This window comes from Notolepis coatsorum, assembly GCF_963971535.1.
Source record: "Notolepis coatsorum genome assembly, chromosome: 9".
In the NCBI taxonomy this organism is placed as follows: Eukaryota; Metazoa; Chordata; class Actinopteri; order Aulopiformes; family Paralepididae; genus Notolepis; species Notolepis coatsorum.
In genome coordinates this window covers 143,248,287-143,264,320 of record NC_140173.1, presented here as the reverse complement: position 1 = coordinate 143,264,320, position 16,034 = coordinate 143,248,287, and the positions used below count along the sequence as shown (strand labels likewise).

The following is a 16,034-nucleotide window of genomic DNA, read 5'->3' as shown; positions in this document are numbered from 1 at the left end:
AAACAAGAATACCTTGAAGACTCTAACAGGAGCACTCATTCAAGGGTACTACGACTATGCTTGCACCTCATGGTACCAAAGCACCTCAAAGGCCCTAAAAACAAGACTACAAACATCACAAAACAAACTGGTCAGGCTACTGCTTGACCTTAGCCTACTCCTAAAACCCACCTCACCCCTGCCCATTTTGACAACCTAGGATGGCTTAGAGTAGACGACAGAGTACAGCAACTTGCAATGGGCCTGGTCTACAAGATACACTACACCACTAAAATACCCATGTACATGTCGAAATACTCAGGTCAGTGAATTCCACAACCACAACACCAGAGGGAGTTCCACAAATCATGTTCAACCCAGATTCGGCTCAAACAAGGGACTAAACACGTTTCGCAATTATGCCACAACAATGTGGAACGCCCTACCCACAGCCGTAAAATAATGTGAATCCCTACCCTCCTTCAAAACCACTCTCAAAGAGCACCTACGGGAGGCTGCAATTCAAAACTGGCCCCGGTAATGTCCAAACACCCCCCCCCCCTCCCCACCCACCCACCCAACCCCCTCCAATGTACAGTTTCTTCCTCCTCAAATGTATATATTTTCTTTTATAATCTCTGTCTCTTAAACAGTACTGTATATTTGTATATCTTGTATGTCATAAATGTCATGATGAATTGAAAATGGGGGACCCTGATGTAAACAAGACGAAAGTCTTTCTCTGGTCTGCATCCCCACATTGGGGACGGACCACGGAGAAATCCGTGTTTCGAATCCATGCGTTGTGGACAGAAGCACGGATATATCCGTGGGAAGTTGTTATTGCTTTTATTCCATTTTAATAACCTATTCAAGGTCGCCGAGCGGCACTGCAGATTTACCCTACTCTTTGAATTCGCCAACATGCAATATCGGCCAGATCCTCTTAGGGGCGCTATCGCGATAATAGAGTGTTCCCTGTGGCAGAAGTTGTCTTTCTTTTTTTGGATCTCTAATGTAGTTTTCTACTCATCTGAAGCGATAGCTATTGTCTTTTGCATGGGATACGTTTTGAATTGCGGATTTCACTATGCAATAAGGGGATTTATCATCAGCCAATGGACATATCGATCTACCAGATGGCGATCGATAACGGGGAAATGCTCGGGGGGATCCAACCGGCTCATGGTAAGATCTTTTTCACGTAAATTACAGCCCGATCTGGCATTGTTTTGATAGCCATCCAGGCGATCGGCCTATGTGGCTAGTTAGACGAACACGGTTATTGGTAATCAATAATAATAAACGACGTCCCCCGCCCCCCCCCCCCCCCCCCCTTTCATGCATACATGCTTTGGGATGGTGCCGATCATATGCAGTTTGAGTTATTTCTGTAGCATCTGTAAAACGGAAATGCCGTTGGATATAACGTTAGCAGCTATTAGCTCTATATCTAGCCTTCCAGAAAATATACTAGTCCAAAATCCCGTATAACGCTTATATTCACGGCGCTATAAAATAGTATAGATTTAGCTGTACAAACAGCACCAGGTTTGTTTACATTCCCCGGTCCTCTTGCGATTAATTAGACTCAGCCCAATGACCCCGAATGTTTGTGTGTATTGAGCCGTACTGTATTGTACCCATTCTGCAATCTGTTAATAAAGTTTTCAATCAATCAATCAATCAATCAATCAATTGTACATTGTATTATGCTATGCACTTTACTGTTACATTTGCACTCTGGTTAGATGCCAACTGTTTTCATTGTACTGTACTTGTGCTTATGATGATGACAATACATTTGAATCAAATCTAATATTTACTCAGTAGCTTTGTTATATATATATAATATATATAACAAAGCTACTGAGTAAATATTAGATTTACTCAATTCAATCAATCAGATTTATTCAATTTTATCACTTGTTACACTGTATATTGTTAATTCACTTTACCGTTACCTTGCACTCTGGTTAGACGCCAAACTTATTTTCATTGTGTTGTACTTGTGCTGTGCGATGATGACAATACATTTTAATCTAATCTAATCTATTCCACTTCTATGGCATTCATCTCGTTGCCAGTGCAAATGAAAGCAGGCTTTGGAAATGTCTGCTTCTCGGGCCGTACGTAAACATGCATCACTTGCATGTCCCAAACTGGGCGTTTAATGTTTCTCTTTCAAGAGAGTTCTCTCTTGACAAATAGCAGCTGTGGAGGGTTACTTAGAAGAACTGGCCCTCAGGGCATCCCAGCTTATAGGAAGCAATGCAGTGCAGGTGATGGGGGGAACCTTAATGTATAAGATGGGGAACTTTTTAGACGGTATTAAATATAGCGTACCTTTTTTACTGTTTATTTTGTACCATGGGAAGGGGAGAGAATGTCTTCTGCACGGAACTAGTGGTTTACGTCTTGGGGGGGGGGGGGGGGGGTCCCAGGGGAAAGAAAGTGCTATCGCCCCCCCCCCTGTCCCTCAGGAGCTAGACATAACTAGGAGGGGTGGCTTGCTCCCCCCAAGAAGAATTAAAGAATCTCTCAGCTCTAGAATATTCATTCCTATCCTATGGCGTTTTGATGAACGAAATGTGACACAAATATTTGTTGAGTTCAGTGAAAATTGGTAGTAAATAGTAATAGTAACTTCCTGTTTACCATGCTTCTTTTTTTTCTTCTTCAAATGACTCTGAATTCCACAGGCCTCCTTGCTATGGTAGGATGACTCTACTGGAATTCAATCTGGTGGTAATACAGTTTGATCAACTATATAGATAGTACATGTAAAAATGTTGGTCCTTAGAAGAAGTTTCGTGAGAATCAGGTCAAAGTCATTCTCAAAGAAATCTAAATAATCCAATATGGCGTACTTCATAGCAGGGGCGTTTTTAGGGTTAGAAAACATTGGGGGCTTCAGCCCGGGGGGGTGGAGGGGATCTGAGGTCCAGGTGAGGTCCAGGTCCATGAGAGGGATCTGGGCATTCCCTATAGAAAATTCAAAGTTAACAGGACCAAATCATCAGTTTCTTATTTATTTATTTAACCTTTATTTAGCCAGATAAAACATTGATCTGGTCCAAGAAGCCCCAACAGGAGTACAAATATACATATATACACATATATATACATATATATATATATATATAATATATATACATATACTGTATATACATACACACATATACACCAATAACAAAATAAAAACACAGTTAAGAATCATACACATAAGCAAATAAACAAACAAAAAAACATATGCACAGCCTATGTACAAAAGAAATAAACAGTTCATCTCTAGTCTTTACAGTTTTCTTCAATTGCATAAACACTCAAATCAAAATTATTACACAATTATCAAAACCTTACACTCAAGGAGCAAAATATAGGCCCAGATTTGCACCCCTACAATGTCAGCCTCACACTTTTTGCAAAACAATACACACAGTGATTTGCAAAACACTAAACACACTTGCATTACATTAGACACAGAATGTCAAATTACCACACATATGAGCCAATTGGTTAAACACAGCCATCAGATGCACAAACACACCATTGCTTAATTGTAGATACACCAATCAGGTTTAAGCACTATAAAAATGCAGCAGGTGAGTTCACCTGTCTTCAACCAAAATGGAAGGAGAGTGAAGTACTGTACACAGAGAACGTGAAAATATACAATACATTCACCAAACACTACACAAGACAACCAATGATGCAGACTGATGAAAATATACATTTTCTCCCATTTTCCCAAATCAGTCAACATGGAGAATCACAACAAAAAAGTATCTTGCCAGATCCAGCTAGGCAAAGAGATAATGTCTAGTATTTTCTGTTTAAATCTTTAAAAAAAAATTGTTTTACTGTAATTTTAACCTGTACTGGATACAGTATTTTATGTTTGTCTGATATTTGCTGAGCTTACAGTGGTATGCACATAGTAGCATGAAAACTGGGACATGTATTGTTGTGATTCTCCATGTTGAAATGTTGACTGATTTGGTTATATGGAGAGAACATTTATATTTTCATCAGTCTGCATCATTGATTTGGGTATATGCGAGAAAATGTTATTTATTTCATCAGTCTGCATCATTGATTTGGGTATATGTAGATAAAGAAATTATATTTTCATCAGTCTACTCTACAGCATTGGTCTTGTGTAGTGTTTGGTGAATTTATTGTATATTTGCACATTCTCTGCATACTTCACTTACAGTACTCTAATAACTGAGAAGTAGAATTGCTAAATGTGTTTTAGGTTAAGCACAGCAGTGTGTGTAACTGGTTCAAACAGAATTAAGTCATATGAAACGTGTGTTTCATATGGTAACAAAATGTAGTTTTTATAAATTAGTGTATGGTTTTGACAAGTGTTTAATTTAGCAAAGGATCTGAGGTGTTCTGATAATTGTGTGTGTGGTTGTGCTAATTGTGTGTTTTGAAACACCGGGCCCCTTTTTTTTAAATCATGCTTACGCAATCGAAAAAAAACTGTATTGTGTGTTTCATTATATACATATGTTTCAGTCTTCTCATAAAAAAAAAATTAGATTTTTGGGTCTTTTCCTGCCTTTGGTCCGCTTTGCATTCACATCTCAAATGAACCGCAGCAGGGTTCACTTGCAAGAGTGAATGAGCTTTCACACCACCCCAAACCAACCGGACTATCAGAGGAAATGAACCAGGGTTCGATTAAAGCGTATTATAGGACACTGGACATGGGTATGGATGGCTCCAGGTGCTGCTGCGTTAAAGTGCACATCTTCAATATCTGTACTATTTAAAAGCACAGTGCAGGACACACTCAAAGGTTATCGCACCTCAGAGATGGCAGTGGACATGTACGACACGACAAAGGCCATAGTAATGGCCTTTGGATTGAGGAACATACTACCAGCCAAAGGAGGAAGCAGAAAAGGATGGACGAGTATGTAGTTGAGTCATCTTGTGGCACAAGCTCAGACCTCAGCTCAGGAGATCAGCTGAGACAGAGACTGTTCTATCCAGTCGTCAACAGAATGCTGCAAGAGCTTGAGAGCAGGTTCTCATGAGTTGGATAACAACTTATGAGAGGCATACAGGCATGTTATCCAGCCTCAGACCAGTTTCTCTCAGTGGAATTGCTGCAACCCCTCGCCACACATTACAATATCCAACTATTGCCAGAGGAGATCACAGTTGCAAAGTGTTTCCTGGTCAGGACAGGCAGAGATGCAGTCCCTACTATCCAAAGTGTCTTTTCCCTCCTGGATGATAATAATAATAATAATAATAATAATAATAATAATAATAATAATAATAATAATAATAATAATAATAATAATAATAATAATAATAATAATAATAATAATAATAATAATAATAATAATAATAATAATAATAATAATAATAATAATAATAATAATAATAATAATAATGCATTTCAGGACACAAAAAAAAAGTCCACAAATCGGTGAATGAAAGAATTATAGGATCAAATGAAAACTACTTACTAAAAATGGATGTTTAAAAGTACTAAAAACCAAAAAAAATACCAAACACTAACAAACATTCAGCACAGACAATGGGGATGCTGACATAAAAAAAAAAAAAAAAATGTAAAAAAAAAAAAAAAAAAAAAAAATGTAAATGTTTTTTTTTTTTTTAGATCCGGGGCTAGGAGAAAAACATCCGGGGCTAAAGCCCCGGAAGCCCAGGGCTAACGACGCCACTGCTTCATAGGTCCTTGAAACAGATATGTTGTAACAGGTGAGGGGATCTCGTTTGAAAATCAAACTGAAGTTTGGGCCCGACGGAGGAAAGGTCACAGGATCGACAAAATCAATAGGCGTCTTCCAACACATTGAGTGCCAGCCACGAGAAATCTTGTGATTTCATGCCATGCGTTGAGTGCCAATGACGAGAAATCTCGTTATTTAATCGTTATTGCTTTTATTAGCGATATCCATTCATTTTCCATCAATCTAGCCTCACGTTATCATTGGGACTGTCTATGAGCTCGAACAGGGAAAATACCGCTCCCTATCGTCTCCCGGATGGTAATGCACCCATTGGATTGCACTCAATGGAAATGCCAAAAAAAAAGAAAAAAAAATGGAATCCACATTTTACTTCTCAGGCATGTAACCGGAGACGATTGGATTCAGTGTGGACCCTCAGAGCAGCGTGGATTATCTGTTTCGAGTACCTAACGTTGGATCAATAAACGCAATCGATATTTGGAATGGCGATCAGGAAATGGAATCATCTTTTTGCAGAACATCTGATGTGAGGTAAGGAATCTATGTTACCAGTCTTAGGGTAATCAGATGTATTTTTCACATATATCTCAACGTGTCCCCTATGTGTGTGTGTGTGTGTGTGTGTGCGGCGTTAGCGCCAGGCAGGGCATAGATAATCGATTTTTCAGCCCGCTTCTCTAGCGTGCATAAGTACACATATACTATCGATAATCTAGCGTTTATTTGAAAATTATTCATAAATCAGCCGGAAAATGACAACGTGTTGTGTGTATTCCAGTAAAGAGCTATTATCACGGAATCTTTTTTTTTTCTCTAGTAATTTCCAAAAACGTCAGTTTTTCAAAACGGTATAAAACGGAAATGTAACGATGAAAAAACTATCCGTTTCGTACATGTTGACTGCATGCAAGCAAGTCATTGATAAGCGACGGGCGTATTAGACACATTACATAGCCATAATATAGAATAGAAATAGCTCCGCAAAAATCATGAAATATCGGAAAATCAGTCCAAAAAGGCTGGCATTCAAGCGATAAATCGTGCGCCCCCTGCTGGCACTCAAAGTGTTAAGGAGTCATGAATGTTCACAGAATAATTTTATGCCAATCCGGCTGTAACATTTAGAGATATCTTGTTCACAGACAGACGAACCAACCAATCGTCAAGGCGTACAGACGGACCAACCAATCATCAAGACGGACCGACGGACAGACGGACCAACCAATCATCGAGGCGGACATACGGACCAACCAATCATCAAGACAGACAGACGGAGGGACGAAAAGGTAAACATAATCTAAGACCACATGCGTCTCACAATGCGGTAGAGTTGTATATGACAGTCTATAACTCAATTTAGATTGGGCTAACAGATATGTGCTCTCACAGGACACAGAAGCCTCTGCAGCGTCTCCTAAGCTGTCTCCTAAGTACAATACTTTTTGCAAATGAAGATCTTGGGAGAGACCAAGTGGATGATGACTTCCTCCCCCAGAACGCTTAATAAAAACGGAACGTTTTACAAATGGCGCAAACAAAATAATATTCTCAACCGGTAAAGTTTAAAAGAGCGAGACTATTCTGTGACCCTTTTTTGTGTGTGTGTGTTCGGGGGAGAAAAAAAAAAACAGATGTGCAAAACACTTTATAGGGTGCAGGTTTGGGCATGGCATGAAAGAGTTTTTTAAGCTCTCAGATATATACTGAAAACATGATGGAAGAAGGAAAAACAGGAACCAGATTAAATCAATTTTCATCCTCCATCCGTCTTCAATTTCTCAATCATGGGTTTGACTTAAGTGTGACTTACAAGAGAGGCCTGCTGGTATACCAAGACTGGAACGAGACCCGAACCTTGAACGCTTATATCAATGATAGAGTCCATTATACGTGATGAAACATACGGTTAGTTACAACGAAAGATCGCTCAAAATGGTTTATTATATTAGCTTTTTTTTCTTCTCAGTAACACAGTTGCTGATGGACAGTGTACACATTGATGTCGCATAGAAACAGAAACAAAACCTTCGGAAACAAATAGTTGTGTGTTTCGTAAAAAGAAACACGCACAAATCACCAAATATTTGACCCGAGTATTGTCATGAGTACGGGGCAAAAGGTTTTAAACCATTTCAAAATGTTAACCCTTCCATAAAATTCAACTGTGTGTTAAAGAGAGACAGGGGGGGGGGGGGGGGGGGGGGGGAAGAAAAAATTTACCTAAGGGAAATATTATTTTTTGCTAATGTAAAAGCCTTTATAAAAACAGCGGGCTACCTTATACAGTTCCTTCAGGAAGGTCGGGCCACTGCTCCAGCCAAGTTTCCACAGCTCCCCCCTTAGAGACGGCATGTGTGTTAAAGATTAGCTCGCTGCAGTCCCACCGCATGCTGCTACCCCTTGGCTTTTGGTCACAAAAGTCACTGACCTGTGTTTTGGGACTCTGTCCACAAGTGATTAGCTGACCTATACGGTAGTGTAGAGACAGAGATAGTAAAGTTGAGCGTCCAAGGGTTTTCATGCCCAACAAGGGTTTCTAGGATCTTTATACGTCCGGTGTTAACATATCGTTACCTGATGTTGTTACCTTTTCTTTATTTTCTAAATAGAAATGATTAGGCTACATCCTCCTAAGTATTTATATCCATATGTATACCTGTTATCACTGTATATCACTGTGCATAATAATACTCAGAATCAGAATCAGAATACCATATTTACTCAGTAGCTCTGTTATATTTATTCCATATAATGACTTATTACTATTGCACTTTACTGTTACATTTGCACTCTGGTTTGGATGCCAAACCTCTTTTTGTTGTACTGTATTTGTGCCGTATGAGATGGCAATTAATTGTAATCGAATCGAATCAAATCTAAATGTTAAAATCTTGCAATAGAATATCTTAGAATAGTTAAACGGTTGAAAGTCAGTTTGATTTTCATGCCGACAATCGTTTTTTTGTGAGAATCGGTATCCTCTTTTTTCTTTTTAAACGACCGGAAAGGAAACTCCTCTGAAATATCACTCTCACACTCTGCGTATAGAGGGCCATACTGAGTCCTGAAGAATGACGAGCATTCAGCGGCGCCATGGCAACACAGCGGCAGGGAGCGCTGGTCGTCTGCATCATTAATACTAGAGGAACTGTGATGAAAAACACGGATTTCCCCTCCGAGCCGTGATGGATTGGCTGTAATATTGCTACATCACGGTCGATTTGATCTGCGGGAAAACGCCGCAGACTCTGCCTCCCTCTCCGACCTAAGCGACCGCGAGGTAACAACACGTGTGACAGAGACCCATCTGCACAGATGTTTTACGGAGGCTGCGGAGATGCGTTGTGCAGATTGTTTAATTGCACTGCGGAGGAATCCACAGGACGGATTACCGCTTCCTATCGTCGGGATCATCACCGCTTTCTTTTTCTCGCAAAAAAATCCGCCCTATTTATTTGGTGAAATAAATTGAATTTCACATGCCTAAAAAAGGGAAAGGGAACTGAAGTCAAACAGCAGCTGCTGACGTCTCTGTTTGCTTTCTGAGGCCTTGTTCGCACGTCTGCTGCAACAACGTTGCCTCCGCTCTCGCACGTCGTGGAACACCGTGGCTGGAAGGAAGTCTGGACTAGTGGGAAACAAAGTAAACAAACACTCCCAATCATCCCGTTTCTCCGTTTCATCCGACAACTTGATGTTTTACCGGCTGAATAAAGATATGCAACGCTAGGAGCAATTATGACAGTCACACAAGAAGAGTACGCCACCCTAGGTTTACTTTCCCCTGAAGTACAGAGGAAACCAAAAAAAAAAGCAGGATGAGTTCCTGGAATCTAAAATGAAACACAAAGCCATAAATAATATGTACATTTATTTAAAGAAATTAAGACGGAACTCTTCTTTTCATGCAAGTCGCCCTCTCAGAAAGAAACACCCTACCTCTGGACTTGTGTGAGGCCGTATGCCTCGATCGGAAAAGCGTGAAAAAGGTGACCTTATAAGATAAGATAAGATGATCCTTTATTGATCCCCTTGGTTGATGTGGCATAATTGCTAAACGTGTTTAGTCCCTTGTTTGAGCCGAATCTGGGTTTAACATGATTTGTTGAGCTTCCTCTGGTGTTGTGGTCGTGGTATTCACTGACCTTTGGGAAGTATTTTGACGTGTACATGGGTACCTTGGTAGAAAGATAGCAGCAGTCGGTTGCACACGTCGAACGACCTGAGTCTCCTCAGGAAGAACAGCCTACCTTCCTGTAGAGGGCCTCAGTGTTGTCTGACCAGTCCAGTTTTTTGTTCAGGTGAACTCCAAGGAACTTGTAGGACTCCACCATCTCTACCTCCTCCCCTCTGAAGATTATAGGAGAAGGGGGACCCTTCCTACCTCTCCGATAATCCACCACCAGCTCCTTTTTCTTGCTGACGTTGAGTTGGAGCTGGTTACTGTCCGACCACCCTATGAAGCTCTCCACCAGAGCTTCGTAGGGTGAGAACTTAAGCATTCATTAGAAGTGAGCAGCATTCTGGCCTGCAGATAATTAAGAACATTGGTCACACAGCTTTTAAAGGTGCTACATAGAACCCCAAGGACTATTCGAGGAAGCATTTGTCTGCCTGTATGGAAGCACCACCATTTGAAAGCTATGCAATTCTATCATATTTAAAATACTACAGGTAATCTACAGTACCGTACAACTAAGTTACAGTACTAGCAGAAAAAGACGTTTCCTCTATCTATCTATCCTACACAACGAGACACCTTTGGTTACTATATTAGTCTTGGCAACAACTGCAGAGATGAAGATGACCTTAGGAAACCAAAAGAAAACCAAAAGACTGTAATAACAAGCAGTATTTCAGCAGATCTCCATTTAGGACGACTGTTTGTGTGACCGTGACTTTGATAGAAAACAAAGGATATTACTTTCTGACAGCGGTGGAAGAACTACACAGCCGTTACTTCAAGTAGAAATATCCAGATGAAATAGTACTCTCTGGTAAAAGTAAATGTCCTCTGTTCAAAATTCTACGTAAGTAAAAGTAGAGAAGAATTAAATATACACATTTGTGTATACAGTGCTTGGGAGCATTCCGTTCTCGATCCGTTGTCCACTAAAGGTGATGTTAAAGTGGTATGTGATCCAGTTATGCTGCTCTGATTAAAGGTGATGTTAAAGTGGTATGTGATCCAGTTATGCTGCTCTGATTAAAGGTTATGTTAAAGTGGTATGTGATCCAGTTATGCTGATCTGATTAAAGGTTATGTTAAAGTGGTATGTGATCCAGTTATGCTGCTCTGATTAAAGGTTATGTTAAAGTGGTATGTGATCCAGTTATGCTGCTCTGATTAAAGGTTATGTTAAAGTGGTATGTGATCCAGTTATGCTGCTCTGATTAAAGGTGCTGTTAAAGTGGTATGTGTTCCAGTTATGCCGGCTCTGATAACTTCCTCTTGAAGTTGTCAAGATTCAAGAATGTGAAAGTACATATATCAATTGTTGCCCTGTTTTCTATGCACTTTCTTTTTCTTCACAGTCGCTAGTAACTGATGGGCTCATGTAGTGGAGTAAAAGTACAAAGTAAAGTACAAGTACCTCTGAATAGAGACATTTGTGACCGTGTCTTTCTTCCAACATGGCTGCCTGTAACCATTGGTAACCACTTTCAAAAGCAGGTAAAACACTGGAAAAACATGAGAACTGTTCCACTGTGACTTGTTTACAAGATCCAGTAATACGACAAATTATTATGTGTTTGTTTATATATTTCTCATATATCAACACATAGCAACCGTTGTTTTACACATAACAACCATTGCCTCTTCCATTGCCATGCACAGAACAATAGTTGCTATGTTACAGGCAGCCATGTTGGAAGGAAGAGAACTACACAAACTTTCAGTGCAAGGCCTGTGCTTTAAAGTGATATTTCACTTTAGTAGAACTTATCAAAGATCAGCAGTCTCACCTCTATGTAAAGCCATCTACTGGTAAGCTTGTCAATTTCACAGAATGTTTAGAATCTTTCTTCCAGCAAAGCAGTACGTAACCATGGTAACTACGCCCCAACGTTCTATGCAAGATACATAAAATAAATCTGTAAATACAATCAAATCAAATGCCAAAACAAACACATACTGTACCGTTGACTCAGAATTGTCTGTTTTATTGAAATCTGCACAGCGGTAGTTTGTTTATACTTCGGAAGTATGATGATATTTAGGTCCCCAAATGGAATGCAAATGAGGAGCCTGACATCTGGGAGGAATGGTGGTGTTGACAGCGGACGGCAGAGACAGTAGTGGTCGCTATCTTACTAGTAGATGACTTTAGATAAAGGTAAGACTGCTGAAACTTGACAAGCTCTACTAAAGTAAAATATCGCCTTTAATTGCAGTACTTGAGTAAAAATACTTAGTTACTTTTCACCACCGTTTTCTGGATGCTGACACTGACAACTTTGTTTTTAAATTCCACTTACCCAGATATGACAGAAATGTAGAAACCAGGTGATCTTTTTCCTGATGTAACTGTCTTCTGGCAGGAACGTGGCTATCGGTCTGTAGGCTTAATGATAAATCAGCATGATGAATACAGGATAGAGATATCTCCGGACTTGTTTGCGTGTTACTTTTCTCCTGCCCAAAGAAGCAAGGTAATATACTGCACAATTGCTCTGTATTTTTCTTTCAACTTTCTTTGCTTTATGGGGACATTTTGATATGTATGATATACTGGACGGACACGAGGGACATGAATAGGCAATTTTAACAAGAGAAATACAGCATGTTTGAGTATAACCTACAGGTGGCTCACAATATTCTCGCATCAAAAGCTTTGATTCCGGCTGATATATGGAACGGTAGTCGCCCGATTGAAGGAGAAAACCCGCTCAATTGAAGAATTCACATATGGCACCATACAACGAGTTATTGTGAATATTGTGAACGGAACACAGAACCATAGCCCTTTCATGAGTGAGTTTTATTATGGAGGCATTTTTCAGAACTCTAGCCGGGTATACTCTGGAACGAAATCGCTTCCAGTGATCAGAGGAAATTGTTACGTCATCATTAGAACGCTCCGTTATCAAAATTCCAATCGCACAGGTTTTCACCGCACGCACGATAGAAGGGCAAGAAACCAGAGACTGAGAGATTGTGATCTCTGATGTCATAATGATGTAAAGCCACGGTATTCAGATGGTGCTGTTGATGGAGACACACAGGCCACAGTGCCTCACACCCATGGTGTTTATTTTCCTTTGGCATTAGCCGGCAATAGAACACCCGATGAGAAACGTGTGGTAATATTTACACACGCAAACGTGTCACATGTGCCATGACTTTAGTTTTTGCGCAATACCGGGCCATTTCGGAGTCGTCCCCAAAACCACTCAAGAAATACCGTGTGAAACATCAAGCGTCAAAATCTAGAGGGGGGAGAAAAAAACGAAACAAAACTGAATAAAAACCGCTTCAAGCAGCTAGGCTGTCGAGGAGGGTGCAGGTGGCTGTTCTACACCACGATCGGTTACGACATTTCGGTTCAAACGCCGGGCCTTTTTTTTTGGAACTCACGCAAACCCAACACCCCTCTTTCCCCATGTTCAGGAAGCCGTTGTGTGCGCGTACGTGAATTACAAGCAAACACACGCCGGCGTTTTTCAGCGCCTGCCCCCCCCCCTCTCCGCAAGGACACATTCCTGGCGGGGTCGTGCCGCAAAACCTTGTCATACCAAACAACGTGTAAAAATGTGACCCATATGGTCCCTCCATCGGAGAGGCACTGATTGAGCCGTATGGAAGTCACGGCCCACCCACAGAACATAAACACGGGGAACCACATGTGGAAAGATGAATTGGGTAAACTGCAAAACATTTTTATTAGATACAATTTCACCAGGGCCTTGTGTGGATGAACTGCAAGGTGACACTCTGAAAATAAACTCGGAGGCACCGAAGGGAAGAGAAGAGGAACAAAAAAATAAATAGTTTATTTGAGAGTTGATAGAAAAGGGTAACCAAACAGGAATGGACACAATAGCTATTGTTTCGTAGTATTGTTCTTTTTTTGTAGTAGTAGTATTGTTCTGTAATAGCCTAGTTGTTGTTAGGCGATATTTGATATCACTGCTGTCGGGCAAAAAAAAAAAACGTGTATCTCCAGTTTCGTTCATTTTTATGTTGTTGTTTTTTTTTTAACCTGAATTCCAAGTTTATCATCTACTTGGTGCTTCGCTGTATGTTGTTAGCCGGTTTCAAGAACCTCGGGGCAACGAAACCCATTCAAAACCCAAAGTATAACTGAAAATAATACAAGTTCAATACAATGTGTCAAGCTGAACATGTGCTTGTTGTTTCTTGATTCCCGGAAAGTTGACCCTTTGAAGCTACAAGGTTTTCTGACAGTAATATTAAGCAAACAAATACAATAAAAAGAATACATAGGCCAACAGCTAATATTGTAACCTCAAAGGACTCTGAAATATTAAAACAACAAGGGTACATAATTCCCGCCCTTTAGATCAAAGGTTTTTCAAATTATTTTTCTTTTGTTGTTTTTGTTGTCGTTTCCGTCATTGTCTTCGACAAAGCTGGCTGGTGAATTTAAGATAAGATAAGATAAGATATTCAAGTCAAGTCAAGTCAAGTCAAGAGTTTTAATTGTCACGGCATACAGGTATACAATGAAATGCGGGTGGTCTTGCCCGCAACGATGTGCAATACAGTGGTACATATAATAGAATCAAAAGAAGAAACAACATTGTGCAGTAACAGGTAGCAGGTAACATGGAGTGACATCTCGGTATCTGTACATAGTTATTTACAGCGCATGTGTGACATGCTAGTTAGCTTTGGTAGTGCAATACACTGTTCCTGTTATTCTAATTTAAAGTGTCCTTTCCTTTGGCCATAAGTGTGCGTGTGTGCGACATGAGTGTGTGCCCGCTCATGTTAAAGTGTTAAGTGGCTGCTCGTGTGTGAGCGTGCACAGTGTGCGTGTCGTGTGTGTGTTCATGTGTGCTTGTGTGTGGACAGTTCAATGTTCTGAGCACTCAATGTTCATTGTTCATGGCTCTGATGGCCTGGGGGAAGAAGCTGAGCCTAAGCCGCTCTGTCCTAGTAGCTGGGATTTGCAGGCGTCTGCCTGACCTCAGCAGCTGAAACAGGCTGTTATTGGGGTGGTGAGGGTCTTTCATTATCCTGCAGGCTCTGGATTTGCACCTCTTGTTGTATAGAACCTGCAGGGGGGGTAGTGCAATACCCGTGGTACGCTCGGCTGAGCGCACCACTTTCTGTAGGGCCTTCTTGTCCTGTGCCGTGCTGTTTCCATACCAGGCAGTGATGTTTCCGGTCAGGATGCTCTCTACAGCTCCTGAGTAGAAGGACTGGAGTATCTTCCCCGATACTCTGAACTTCCTTAACTGTCTCAGGTGGTAGAGACGCTGTTTCGCCTTCTTTACTACTGTTTCTATGTGTGTTGACCATGTCAGGTCCTCTGAGATGTGGACCCCCAGGTACTTGAAGCTGCTCACCCTGTCCACGGTAGCCCCGTTTATCATCAGTGGTGTGTGTGTCTCCTGCTGTCTTCTCCTATAATCCACGATCAGTTCCTTGGTTTTGCCAATGTTCAGGAGCAGGCTGTTGTCCTGGCACCAGCGTTCCAGTACCTCAACCTCCTCCCGGTAGGCCTTCTCGTCGTTGTCCGAGATCAGCCCCACCACCACCGTGTCATCTGTGAACTTCACTATGGAGTTGGAGCTGAACTTGGCCACACAGTCGTGTGTGTAGAGTGAGTACAGCAGGGGGCTCAGAACACAGCCCTGGGGGGACCCGATGCTCAGGGTGATGGTGTTGGAGGTCTGACCCCCCACCCTGACCGCCTGGGGTCTTTCGCTCAGAAAGTCCAGTACCCAGGCGCTCAGGGCGGAGCTCAGACCTAGCTCGATCAGCTTGTCCACCAGTCTGGTGGGGACTATGGTGTTGAACGCTGAGCTGTAGTCAATGAACAACAGTCTCACATAGCCCCCCTTCTGACGGTCAAGGTGCGAGAGGGTGCTGTGCAGTACCTGGGAGACCGCGTCGTCGGTGGACCTGTTTGTCCTGTATGCAAATTGCATAGGGTCCATATCACTGGGGAGGGAGGCACAAATGTGGTCCTTGACCAGCCTCTCGAAACATTTCATGACCACAGAGGTGAGTGCCACCGGTCTGTAGTCATTTGGACATGCTGGGGAGGGTTTCTTCGGCACAGGGATGATGGTAGACCTCTTGAAGCAGGCAGGGACCACTGACTCCGCCAGTGATTG

General features: G+C 41.4%; 1 protein-coding gene across 1 annotated transcript in view; it reads right to left on the bottom strand.

Moving 5' to 3' along the window:
- Positions 1-10,225, bottom strand: part of hmgcll1 (3-hydroxymethyl-3-methylglutaryl-CoA lyase like 1) — a gene marked incomplete at both ends in the record, with an annotated part of 67,618 nt that extends 57,393 nt beyond the window's left edge. Inside the window, one exon of the mRNA XM_084322032.1 lies at positions 10,064-10,225. Within this exon, the coding sequence (XP_084178158.1) occupies positions 10,064-10,225 (162 nt within the window). The remainder of the gene's footprint in view (positions 1-10,063) is intronic.
- Positions 10,226-16,034: the final 5,809 nt, after the last annotated feature.